The following is a 14,243-nucleotide window of genomic DNA, read 5'->3' on the forward strand; positions in this document are numbered from 1 at the left end:
TTTGCTGAACAATGGCAGAAAGGGGGTGTGTTTGTAGAAAACAGCTTGAAAACAGTCAGAATTTTGTAAAGACATTTGGCGCCGCTAGTGGTCTGAAATGACACTTTTTGACAAATGCCTTTACATACACTAATATCTCTTTCTCTCCCAGCATTCCTCTTCTGAACAGTGCTCTAATTAATCCTGAACAGATAATGCGGTGTGCGGCCTTTGTATTTATCACATGAAAATCTTCATTCTCCAATAGCCCAAATTCCATCTCAAATTTTTAAATTGGACCATAATCACAGATGCATATCACCCCTTCTTGTTAATTGATAATTACTGCAGTGTTAATTTGCAGCCATCTATTATCACACACGCAGGTAGGGTTTTTATCAGGGGGCTGGGAGATGAAATAGAATTGTACTGGAGGACTGTTCGTCTAGTGCAGGGGTAGGCAAGTTCGGTCCTAGAGAGCCGCAGTCCTGCAGAGTTCAGCTCCAACCCTAATCAAACACACCTGAACAAACTAATCAATGTCTTCAGGATTACTAAGGCTATAGGCAGGTGAGTTTTTTTTTCAGGGTTGGAGCTGAACGCTGCAGGACTGCAGCTCTCTAGGACCGAACTTGCCTACCCCTGGTCTAGTGCAGTGATTCTCCTCCACGGAAACGCAGCTAAAGGGATGTTTCAAAGTTTTAAAAATGACAAATAGTGACTAATTGTTTCAAATGCATATTTATTGAAAATGTGTTATATAAAAGACAACATTTTGTACATAGTATTAATGTATGCAGTGATACTAGGTGCACAGATACTTCTGTTTTGTAAAAATCTACATATGTGTTTCACATGATTATCACATACTACAATCAATAATACTTTTATTTATCATGTTACCTGAACTCTGAATGCAAAGAGAGTCTTTTGTACCAAAATACATGTGAAATCAGTAAACATGAAAGAAATATTATCAAAAAAGTAAAAAATCTTAAAACAAATGAGAGGCAGCTCATTCATAGGTGTGGATTCAGGTGGGAATGCTGTAAGCCCAGGAAGACGAGCGGTTCTCATCCTTCCTTCCTCTGTGTCAGAGGTTCTTTGGACTCTCCTTTCCTCTACCAGAAAACAACCTCTTTTTCTTCATCTTCCTCTGTTTATATGACTTCACATACAGGACAGTTGTACTGTGGTATTTTTACAAAATATTCAAGACTACGATTTTCAGTAAAAAAATTGGTGTACTTTTTTGTTATACATGACCAAATCTGCGTAAAAAGAAATATTTTAAGATGTTTGCAGAATGACACAATGTTGATTTGAATCTCGTATAGTGGCTTAATATCCTTCCATTATAGAAAAGTTAAATTCAAAGAGTATATGGAGTGCTCTAAAATATTTCACATAAGCAAAAGCAGACACACATTAGTACACCCATACCAGAGTTTCAAATGATCACTGTAAAGATTGTACAATAATGTGCTAATAAAAGTGGTGCTGGAATGTGTTTATATCTGGATTGCTGAAACATATGGAGGGACCGTCTGAGTGGGACTGAGTTACATATGGATCATTGTCCCTGCAAATGCTGTGCCAGGACTCTAAGATACAGCTTTGGCTATCAAGATCGGATAGTATAGAGCAAATTGTTAGTAAAAACATGTAAACACCTGTCCATAACTGTAGGCACACTGGAGCTTGCTCTAGAAACATCGTACACAGGGTGAAAAACAAATGTTGAGGTTAAACAGCCGCCGTCATTGGACTCTTCTGACTTGGGTCTGAGTGTCGCGCCTCTCCATACGCGTAGCGCTCTGGGCTGTTGTTGCGGTAGCCGCCACGGTTCATGGTGTCAAAGCGAGGGCCTCGGAGGGGTATGGTGGGAGAAGGGGGCACATCCTGTCGAAGCGGGCCTCTCTGCTGTGGAGGAGGGTGATGGAACCCTGAGTCGTTCTGCCGGGGGTCCACAAGGCGAGGATAGTTGTCTCTGGGAGGGTAGCTGGGGTGGTAGCCGGACTGTGGATTTGGGTAGGGTGTTGGGTCCCTGTGTCCAGCCCACGGCTGCATGGGATACTCATTAGGTTCGACTGGTGCTCTTCTGCAAGACAGGAAAGATAAAGGAAAGTTAGGATTTGAAAAGAGATGGTCTAAAAGGAGAAGGTCAAAGAGTTAAGCATGATTTTACCATGATCAAGTATAATTTTATCTGGAGAAAAAAAATAGATTTATCAAACTGATCTGTTTCAAAACCAAGAGAGCTGCTCAAATAGACAAAATGAGACTTATTTAGCCTACATTTACTATAGTCTTCAGTGTCACTTCATTCTAAAATGCTGATTTGCTGCTCAAGAAATATTTCTTATTATTATCAATACTGAAAACAGTTGCTTAATATTGCTTAATTAAAATATTGAAACAGTGAAATTGTTTTCCCCAGGATTCTTTGATGAAGAAAAGAAAAAAAAGAATGAAAAACAAAGCATTTATTTGAAACAGAAATAAATTTTTCTATCAACTCAATTCATCCTTGCTGAATAAAACTATTAATTTATTTTAAAAATGTTTTTATACTTTATATATACAGTAATATATAATAATCATATAAATTATCATTATTATTGTTATGTAAATATATAATAATGTTCTTGTGATGATTAAAGAGCTGTTAGCTTAGCAGCATGCTAATGTCTCACTCTAATGGAATCAACTCTGTGTGCTCATATGAAGATCACTATTTGTGTTAAGGAGTCATTGTTCCCCAAGTTGCTACATATGAAGAGTGCTTCAAATTGGAAATTTTTTTTACTTGGGAGTCTATTTCGGTTGAGATGCTACCTTAGAAACTAGCTACCTTTGTATACAGTAGACCAAGAGTCAGTTCACTAGAGAAGCGTAAGGAATTGGATCTGTAGGTTGTACACTAAAATGCTGTAGGGATCAGGAGCCTGAGGACCAACAGATAACGGAATACAGTAAACCCCTAATCCGACCGGTGGCATTTTATGGAGAGTGAGAGGAAGGGAGGGAGGGCGAGCGTGAGTCCTGGTATCATGATCCTGTGTTACATGTGCTGAGGCAAGCGTGACATACCAAGGACCTGCAACATAAACATTTTAACACGTCTCAAGCACCTACAAATCTGGGACGGGGACTGACATGCGGTCAGGGTCCCTGGAGACGGTAGACAGTTGGCCATCTCTGGTTTCCTCACGCTGGCTGATTAGGGTATAAAATCCACTGTAAGGTGAGACACCGCACGCTAATTCGACATGGATCACCTTTCATAGCACTATCTGCATTTTTCCGGATCCTGCGCTGCTGTGCTCTAAATGCAGAGTTCCAGAGGCTTTAGCCAGCAGTTATATTACACCTCAGCTGAAAGACTACCAGAAAGAGGCTAATGAGAACGAGAGCGAAGACAAAACCAGACAGAGTGCAGTACGATCATTTGCTTTCGCCAGACTGCCGAATCAGCTGTCTTCCTTCCCCTCATTCCCATTCCGGTCATAGCTCAGGCAAGTATCAATGACAGCCTCGGCATGCCACATGTCTTAAGGAGCCTGGATCGTTGTGTTTGACTTTCCAGACCATCTCCATTAACTTATTTATGTGTACGACGTGTCTGCAAACAAGCTTCCCGTCTGATGGCAGTATCAGCTGCTTTAATGCAAGATGGTCTGTGTATGTGTTTCACACGTATCGCGTTACTCCCGCTGAATGTGGAAAACAATCAGTCTGAAGGCCGTCGACGGAAAGCACACTCTTTCACTGTGGTCTCGTTCCCCTTAAGGGAGGGTTTCCTGAAGACCTGGAGGGCAAGAAAACAAGCATTCCAAAAATCATCAGTATCTTCTTAATCTCTCCAAAGCCGTGACCACCCATCCAGCGGGACAACCGGGCATCTGGATGCACACACTCCCTCCTGACTATCTCAGTCAGTCATTCGATAAATCATTGGCTATGACGTCACAGCCTCAACAGTCCCAGATAAGCAGTGTGTTGTACAGTGTGTGCATTTGCAAAGTGAAGGCCAAAATCATCATTACTGTTGGAGTTTATCAGCTTTGCGGTGGCTGCCTGCACCTGGTTCTGCTAGCTTATTCAAGACCTCACCACAAGCCCAGAACATTAACAATTAATCTTTCCTGTTCTCAAACCAATAGTCCTCCAACAGACTAATACAAAACAAAAAGTGCTTACACTTCTGTTCTGGTTGAAGACATCTTTTCTTGATGTTGAGTCCTACAGTTTAATCTAAAGGGATGGTAGGAAACAGGAGGGTGAAGAATGTTCCACTGTGAAAACAGTCAACAGGAAACCAGAGGAAGCAACAGGACTGGTACTTTCCATGAACAGGGTACAAAATAAGGCCCAAAAGACTCGAAATTTTTTTTTTGGTCAATGAAAGCAGGTGCCTTCAGAAAATATTGGTTGTTAACCTCAGGTGGACAACTTAAATTTTATAGGAGCTGCTTTATTTTTTATTCCTTTTCTATAGGTTCTGCCATTTTTTAAAACCTTAGCATTTTAAGCATTAATAAATAATAAAAAAATCAGGATTTGCGTTTTTAATTTATTATTATTATTTATAGAAATGAACATTAAACAACTACAATAAGATAAAAAATAACTAAGATGTGTTCAAAATGTGGGACATTTCTGGTCAAATTTAAATTAGTTCTGTATAATTTATTTGAGATCTTTTTTAAATTTAAAAGGATTTCTAGTATTTAATTTTAGATAGACATTAGATAAACAATAAAATAAAATAAAATAAAATGAAATAATGACACAGTTGTGTTTTTAAATGTGAGACATTTCTGGGAAAATTAGTTAATATTATGTTAAGATATATAGATATTTTAATATATATATAATTGAAAAAAATATATATATATTAGGACCACTTTGATTTTATTTGACCACTTTAACAGTCAAGATGGTGCAGTGGTACAGGCCAAAATATTTTTTTTAAAAGACATTTTATTTGTTTGAAACTAGGACAACAAAGTGTACTGCATTCCTGTATGTGTCAACAGTGTTCTACTGACCCCCTCTTATCACTTTCGACCCCTCGTGCCCTCCTTAAAAAAAAAAAAGAAAAGAAAAAAAAAAAGCTGGGAAAGCAGGAAGTGGCAGAATGATATTTAGAACAGGCATACAGTTGAGGATCAGTGATCAAGATAAAAACTTTAGAAACATTAGGCCCATTCTTGTCTAAGTATCTCATGGCAGTGAATTTAGTATTCAGTCCGTGAAATCCTGATTTTTCAAACTAAATGTGCTATAGTGGTATGTGGCCCACTGGGACACATTTCCCTCCTGGTTTAAAGACTCTGTGCAACTGCCTTTGGGGCTTGGTTGGGAATTACTAGACATTCCTGATGTACAGTTATTTAAATGGTTTTGTGGGCTCAACATCTGGGAGCAGCTGTTTGAGCACCCATGGACCTCAGTCAGAGTAGATGGCATATTTAATCACTTGAATGAAATGAGGCTGTGAGGGATAGAAGAACAGGCTTTTCAATGGGATGCACAGTGTTGCGCAGACTGACCAGCTGACAGATAAAATAAACATAATTAATTCAATAATAACCATTTATTCCAAATCCAGTGGAAAAAAACAAACAAAACAAAATGCAAAATGTGTTAAAAATATGCCATCCACCCTGACTAAGCTCCACAGAAAAAAAAGACAAGCCATTAGACAAGCTACCACATACAGTACCTACAAACATTTTGAGCTTTACAAAGTCATTCAGAATGATTACGGTATAAATGATTATGCAATGATTCCCTTTTGATAGCCACATGGATAAACAGTGCAGACTAAATTAGTCCCCTGAGAAACTCCAGCAACGCAAATAGCTAAAAAACGAAATGATCCTCTTTCACCGAATGAACAATGAAAGGTATATTAAAAATCTGCCTCCAGTTCTCCATCATGCAGTGAGCAGATGCAGACAAAATTATATTCTGGGCTGTTTTACCATTACTTTCAAAACGTGATGACAGCCATAAGCCAGCATGTTATACATGGAGACATCTTCACTTTCTCAGGCTCTTCATATCAGCCATATTCCAAAGCGAGTAAGAGACTGCTGTCTTCATTTGGGCTTCCTAACCAGGTTAAGCACTTATGAAACTCAAGGTAACAAAGTTTCCCTCTTAAAATGAGATTTCATTACCAACTCGATGACTCTTTAATGACAGAGAAACAAAAACAAAAGAGCAATATAGGTAAAGTGAGAACTAATGAAAGATAAACGCTTCGGTCGTCCATCACCAAAGAGAGAAGAGGGAAAAAACAGAAGGTGCCAGCTGTTCGCTCCTCAAACCTTCATCCTGGAACATCAACTCCAGTGTCTGATTGGTGAATGTTGTCTGGTGAACGTCTGTTATCTCGTTTTTGGTGTTGTCAATGAGGACTGTCATGTTCTGCTGTCTGTAAAGCTTTTCGCTTGAGGAGTTTGTAGCTGACAATCATTTTTTGACACAAACATTCAAACCAGTCTCCTTGCTATCCTAGACAGGAGCTGCCCTGAAATAAGTGCCATGTTTTGGAGATTACATCAGAGATCCCATAGTGCACCTGGCTGAAAAAGTAACACCGTGGACCATCTGAAGGCCGGGCTGTTTATTCAGCTGCCCTCGGGAACCACGCACCTTACCCTCACACACACAGACACGTACACAAACACACGGCCTACTGACCCCTGGCCGTCATATAACACCGGGTAGGATCCCACCGAGACGACAAATCCAGTCAGGATTATTTGGTTAGCATTCCAGCCTTATATTGGGAGCAGAGAAACTGAAAAAAACACTCAGCTCTCATAACAAACTTAGTTAACAAGATAGGTGTCTATCCATCAGAAATGTTATTGTATGACCTAAAATGTAATTATAGAAATTAGGAGTGGTATTAGACTTGAAACTCTGATTATTTTGCCACATCTAATTGAATTTAATCCTTAAATCGACTGCTTTAATATCGGCGGTAACTGAAGCTTCGCATCGCAGATGGTTTTGACAAAAGGGAAGTGAAAATGAGCAACTGAACTTGCTCTTTCACAACACTCAGCCTTCAGAGTGTGAAATGAATAGGCGTCCGTGTGTATGTGTGAGAACTGTATGAAAGGTATGTGATGGGTGCTACATGTCTTCAAAGATGAGTCAGGCGGTTAAGTGGTCTCATTCTCGTGAAGTCTGAAATAGATCAGTGGATTTTTTTTTTGCAGATCCTGCATCTCAGGCTGAGAATGCCCAAGTACGAATAATACCTCCTTGAAATGGTGCCAAATGCCCAGCTATTCCAAAACCTTGAAGCAAATTCTGAGCGTTGAATGAGTAATGATTGACCACATTTGCAGCAGCAAGTGAAACCATCAAAAAAATTTCAGCTTGCTTCATTTAATCATTAGCCTAATATTCTCCATCTGCTACCTGCTTGGTGTGATAATGGATGCTGGGGTTGAACGGTGCTAAATGAGGTTTGCTCTGTAGAAGTCACGTTTGCGTGCTTGTCCTGCTATTGGACGGGAAATGGTCTGGGCAGAAGCTCGCAGTTCGCAGCTTGTCGGACACCTATGAGCTCACCTGCGGGGCACTCAGCACAGCAATCAGCCATCATGTCTTTTTGACACCAGCGACAATTTACAAACCTGACGCGCCTCACAGGAGGGAGCAAATTTCACGAATTTCAGAAGGAGTGGAAAATGAAAACCAGAGAAGGAAAGAAAAAGGAAGAAAAAAATTGAGAAATCGGGAGGACAGGGTGAGGACGTCCAGCCTAGCGCAGATGGTGGGTGTTGGTTGCCAGGGCAACACTGAACAGGCAGAACAATGAAAATATGGCATTATTTTCAGAGCTCTCATCAAATGTAACCTTCTTCCCTCATCACAAGCTCTTTTCTGGCATTTGCGGTGTTGAAACTGACAGCTCGCTGGCTAATCTAAAAGATACGAGAACAATTTACTGACATTTGTACAAATTGCTTCAACAGAGTCTTTTAAGCTCTCCTAAGGTTCGACAACAGACGATTTTACACTAATTTAGACTGCAAAGACACATTAAGAGGTCTTCTAACACAGAACGTTCTTGATGAGGCGGAATAAACAATGAGACCATTGTGACCGGTCTTAAGAAGTCTGGGAAGGCCCACTAGCAGAAAAGCCAAAGAGTGTGGGACTAGGGGGGTCTTTTGAGATATTTAATGGGGTGTTTCTTGGTTTCTTAAGAAAGGAATTGGTTAGTCTTAAAGTGAAGGATAGGATGAGGAAGAATGAGTGATTGTGATTGATTTGTGCACTAAAGAACAGTTCCAAAAATATGCCTCTTGACCAGAGTTCATCGAAATGGGCCACCATCTGTGCATTCATCACCCAGTTATCACTAAAACGGTCTAATGAATGCCCTAACACAATGAATCACAACTTTGAATTGCCCAGTTAATCCAATAATCTGGAGGCAGGTGGCAAACGGCCCTTCTGATTGGCTAACCCCGAGTTGAGCACAATGGGTAATAAGTTGGTGTATCAATGCACTAATGGTTATAATTAGACACACATGGAAGAGCTGCATGCATTCAAGACCAGGACAACCTTCAGTCGACTGCATAACCAGTGACCTCAGCGTGGGCCCGACACAGATTTGAAACTCTTCCAGTTCGGAATGGTGTAATAATGAAAGCGAGAGTCTGCCACGGGCATTTTTGGCCCACGTTTGGCCCCCTTTTTGCGTCAGCACAAAAAACACGTTGTACCCTAATTAATCTAGAGACTAACAGAGGTGAGGAGCACTATTTAGAAGGGAAATGGCATTGAAAGTAGACCCCGGGGTGGTTGATACTAAAATCTGTTGCGATAAGCCTTTTTGGGGGACTGAAATCTTAGTTCAACCCTGTAATGATGCTGCAGGGAAAATGATAAATACTTTATAAGTGTTTTAGTGCTTTATTTCAATTCAATGAGTGCTATGACAAAAGAATGCCTCGCCAACACTTTTAAAAGTTCATCACTTGCAAGTTTTAGATTTCTTAATGTGTCTCATTTGCTATCAGTTATCCGTTTATAGTCGTCTGCAATCATGTGATGACAGATCCACACTTACATGTGCCAAACTCATAAACCGTGACCCTCACACTAACACCAGCGCTGTTTACACAGACCGGAGAGAGCAAACAGGCTGTGGACTTTACGAGCCAACATTCACGCCTGTGCGCTTGCCTGTTTGTTTGCGCTGGCCGTCGTGGTCGGTCAGGCTCAGCAAACACGGAAAGGCGTGATTGAGAACCATAGAAACAACACAGGAGAAAAAGACAGGCAGAAAGAGGCAGCCGTAACTTTAGGCGGCTCCAAAAATGCGCTCTGTGATCGGGTTACAGAGCTGCGACCGCATGGCCATCTCCCCCGAGAGGATCAGGTGAATTCCCAGGATAGGAGGGCCTCAGAAGGCAGACACTCCAGATTTAATTATACACTTTAAAGAGGATTATTCAGCTCTGCATGAGAGAGACAGATGACTACCTGCTCTCCCCCCTTCTCTTCCTTTCCGTCTTCTCCTTTTCTAGCTCTCCATCTCTTCTTGTTTTGTCACAAAGAATGTGGGATTAATGAGTAGACGTTCTTACCTGGGCAGGGAGGCATACTGTCGCTCGACGTCCTCATAGCGGGGTGTCATTCTGGGGTCAGGGTTTCTCACTGGCATCTGATAAAGGGCAAGAAGAGAGCAGAGTGAAAAAGAGCCGAGGTAGTTTACATGACACATCATATAATACTGGACAGCAATACAGCTATTGCGGTATACACATGAGTGTGTGGCAGTGTCAACAGGGCAGCATACACACAAAGCATGTTGTACATACGTGTGCATTTAAGGCTATTACATACAAAATCAAATAAATATCAAAAACAAAAGTAGCTGTAAATAATGCTCAAGGTATCACAACACTAGAGTCCATTTTAAATAACTGACCATCATTTAAAAATCCTACAATGAACAGTGCTCTACTGCTGATTGTCACTTAATTTTAACTTATGTAATTTATATTTTAAAACATTATAAATGTTTCCTTATGTGGCCTTTTGCTCACCAAAGCTGCATTTATTTGAATAGAAATACAGTATAAACTGCAATGTTGTGAAGTATTATTACAATTTAAAAAGACTATATTCCATTTACAGTATATAACATATTTTATATTTATTCCTGTGATGCAAAGCTGAATTTTCAGCATTATTACTCCAGTCTTCAGTGTCACATCAGAAATCATTCTAATATGCTGATTTTCATATTATCATCAATGTTAAGACAGTTGGGCTCCTTAATATTTAATTAAGGTAATGCATTGTACACAGAGAATACCCAAATTAATGTAGAATAAACTATTGATCATTTAAATATGTAATATAAAAATTTCATTATTTTAATTTAATTTATTTTTTTAATAATTATTCAATACTTTAAATAATATTTGTTTAACATAATGATATTTAGTTTTAATTATAAAAACATTATAGTAGCTGCAGACATTCAACATCACACACCTTTATGAAGGTGAACACAGATATCTGTCAGTTACAGGTCACTATGGTGTCTGAAGAGTCACTAAACCCATAATTAGATAGATGTAATAGAATATAATGAAACACTATATTCTAATTTCAGTTGTGCCCACCATATTTAAAGTAACATTTTTGCCATGACCCCTAGACAATTTCTCAACTTGGCTCGAGGACACCTACTCCACCTAGGCAGACACCTCCATCGGTCTTGTCACATTACTGTAGAGTTCATTGTGAAACATGAATTAACGTGAGCGATTCATTCCATGCCACATTTTAGACCGGCACTGGCCCTGTCACTCTCTCTCTCCACATTCATCACGGAGTCACCTTCCCCCTGAAATACCTGCTGTGCCGTGTAATCAAGCCATGAAAGGTAGTGTGAGTTGCTCACAAAGGCTGCTTATTGGGGGATTTAGTACTGGGAGTCTTGGGGAGGGGGTAAAAAGCCAGATCCCAGATTACATTTCCTAAAACAGGATGGAGTCTAGCAGTCCTCCAACCCTCCTGGACTAAGCCTGACTCAAGCCCAAAGAAGAGCCAGATTAACTGTGTGCATTACATTAGCAAGATGAGCAATCTCTTAAAAGACAGGCTAAACCTCCCCTCATTCAGCATGCAGATTTGAGAGCATCTCATGTTTCCTTCCTCTAAAGACTGGCGCTTTAAATAGGATTTTGGTCACACCGTGTGCAGTCACGCCTTTTAGAGCCCTTATAAAACATTCAAAAGCAGAGACTTCATTTTGGTGAGACTTCCCCCATTTGTCTTACAGCCTTCTTGTTCCTCTCCACCCGAAAAAGCAAAAAGATGACAGAGGATTGGGACTGTGTGAATTGTACCCTGACACATATAGGCAACTTAATAAATTATAAATCCTGACATATAATCCATGAGGAAATTATTCCAGTAGATTTAGCAGGGCCTGGCAGATGAAGGTTCGGGCCATTATGGAAAACTGGCTGCTTTTCAGAGGGCAATATGTGTGAAATTGTGTCATCTGTCTCAATGAGCTGATTTTAAATACACGGCTCGCCGTGCTACCACCTCTCTCTCCACCGTCCTCATAACGGCTGCCCTCCTGCCTGCATATTAGCCACATTTTTCCTCTCAGTCTCACAAAAAACCTGAAATGTCTTCGGGCCTTCAATATATATGATGAAAGGATGGGCGCACATTACCTGGGGAAAAAAAGGCTAGTTGAGCGAGGGGTCAGAGAGGAAGTGCTTCTGAACGAAAGAGGAAATGTCCTCGGTTTCAATCAGACACATCTTCCTCGCTCTATCTTTGCCTCCACTTCACAAGATGCAATGAACTCCACGAGTAACAGAAGTGGGCGTCTTTGAATGTTGATGATGGTGAAATTCAGAACGGTGAAGATAACCATCATATGCCAGGAGGGTTAAAGAGCAGAACTTATCTTCAAATGGAGCAGATATCACTATCTGACACAGTAAGACCTCAGTGCTCAAAACTCAATATTTGGTATAGAAAAATGTAAAGGATCCTTCCCCAGCAGATAACGATATCTGTCTGGATCTGTCCCGCTGTAATGACAGCAGTGATTTGCTTCATTATTTGGCTGTGCCCTCGCATTCACACCATGTTGCTAACTGTGTCCACACTCTGCCCTCTCACCATCTGTGCTTTCAACTCTGACAGAAGCTGCCAATCCATGCTGTCCGAAAACCAGCCAATCAGGAGGAAATAGACAAACTGAGGAGCATGAAACGAACACCCCGTAACCATGAAACTGATAACAGTGCATACGAGCATAAAACCACCTTTCCAGAGACCTAGCCTGTGGCTAGAAAGGAGACAAAGAGATCAATGATGACTTCCCTCATTTAAGGGCTGATCAGATATAGAAGTGGTGTGGCACAGCAGTTAAGGCAGGTAACCGGAAGGTTGCCGATTCGATTGAAGCAAGAAGTGAGTCAGCACCACTGTGGTGGTGATTGGGAAACACTGATTTAGAAGATGAAAACCAAACAAAGTTAAGCATCTATAACTGCTCAGAATGCAGATAGAACCTTATAATTCCAAACTGATGATATACATACATATATACAAACACACACACACACACACACACAGGTTTGTTTTTGTGAAAAACACACACACACACAGAGATCCCAATATAATTCCATTTAAATCCTCATTGCTTTTGTGTGCTTTTGCAAGGAAGCATAATAGTCACATTATTGGCTAAAGGATCTTTGATGTGTGGACGGAGGGCTCAGTGAATGGATTCAGGAACAATCAGTGTGGTGAGCAGGGAACCTGGGGAGGTTCTGAACTTTTATTGTTCTTTTCTTCATGAAATTTCTCTGCCATTCATGATCACATTTTTCCATGTTCTAAACGTAGCAAAAAAAGAAAGGCAGTAATAAATAAATATGCAAACTTAGCTTGCAAACCATGTCTATTTAAACAAACATTGGAAGATCACACATGATCCTGCATGATTACGTTTGAGTCATTCACTGTACAAGCATCATCCAGCAGAACAAAACAAAGTCCAAAAGTCATTTCCAAGCCTCTAATCACTTGTAGCTTTGTAATCCTTGTCAAAATCCTCTATTTTTTTTTTTAATCTCACCTTAACAAGTGTAGGGACTTAACTGTAATTTAAGTCGTTAATTCTATAAGGGAATTTCAACAAGGGCGGAAAGTGTGTCATGACAGTAAAAAAAATAGGGCCCTGCAAACTGTTCAAGAATCGACCCCTTGGTGTACTCCACCTGGGGTGACGATGGCCAGCAATAAACACAGTGGCGTCTGACTGACAGACACGCTGGCTGATGTGTGTCACGAGTTAAGCTTTGTAATGAAGGCTATTGGGCCGGCATGGTGGGAGAGCAGGCCGATGCTGTATCCTCCATCCCACTCGTCCCTGCTCCTTCAGAGCTAATGGCCTACAGAAAGCCATTTCACGGCGTGCCGAGCAGAGGAGAGGAGAGATGAGAGGGTAATTCAGGCGGAAGAGACTGACACAGCCAGTCGTAAAGCGTCCTCCCCATCCCTTCATGCCGTGCACAATCCATGAGCCATCAGCACCATTACCTGGACCACCGTTTGCCCCGACCCACCCGTGCTGAAACTTATTTTGATGTATTCATCCCTGACACAATCCCAAAAATGGCAGGCCAGTGCCTGTAAAGTCAACATGAAATGACATCCGAAACCCATTTTCTTCCATAATGAAACATTTCAGAGTGAAGAAGAATATTCAAAAAGAAAATTAATATTATTAAAACTAATAAATTATTGACGTTTGGCAAATTTTTTTTTTTTTGCTGATGTGTGTTTGATGTACAAACTATTTCATGATCTTGCACCACCACCTCTTAAACAATGTGTGACTTTCTGTAAGGACGATATCAGACTATAGCAGACTAGGTCATCAGTTAGAGGTGACTGTTCAACTAAATTTAAGAAAACTGTTTTTGGACAATCAGCTTTTTCAGTTAGAGCAGAAAGATGGAATTTAATACCTGTTTATATAAGAGAGTGTACATCATTTAGTATTTGTAAAACTATGCTTAAAGTATGGCTTAAGGAAAATCAAATATGTGATCATTGACTTGACTTTTTAATTTAATGGAGTATGATGTGATATTGTATGTGTTGTATGTATTGTATTGTTTGTGACTTAATATTGTAATTTTGTAACAACATCCTGCCCAGGGACT

At 40.4% G+C, this 14,243-nt stretch overlaps 1 protein-coding gene across 3 annotated transcripts in view; it reads right to left on the reverse strand.

Annotated features, from left to right (window-relative positions):
- Nucleotides 1–925: 925 nt before the first annotated feature.
- LOC107721601 (partitioning defective 3 homolog B-like) overlaps nt 926–14,243 on the reverse strand; it is a 334,485-nt gene continuing 321,167 nt past the window's right edge. For all 3 annotated transcript variants that reach the window (XM_016529701.1, XM_016529700.1, XM_016529699.1), the window contains 2 exons: nt 9,615–9,691; nt 926–2,080 (listed from right to left, as the gene is read on the reverse strand). In XM_016529701.1, coding sequence (XP_016385187.1) covers nt 1,726–2,080; nt 9,615–9,691 — 432 coding nt within the window. In that variant the 3' untranslated portion in view covers nt 926–1,725. The remainder of the gene's footprint in view (nt 2,081–9,614; nt 9,692–14,243) is intronic.

Source organism: Sinocyclocheilus rhinocerous, unplaced genomic scaffold (assembly GCF_001515625.1).
Source record: "Sinocyclocheilus rhinocerous isolate Xijiao unplaced genomic scaffold, SAMN03320098_v1.1 scaffold30, whole genome shotgun sequence".
In the NCBI taxonomy this organism is placed as follows: domain Eukaryota; kingdom Metazoa; phylum Chordata; class Actinopteri; order Cypriniformes; family Cyprinidae; genus Sinocyclocheilus; species Sinocyclocheilus rhinocerous.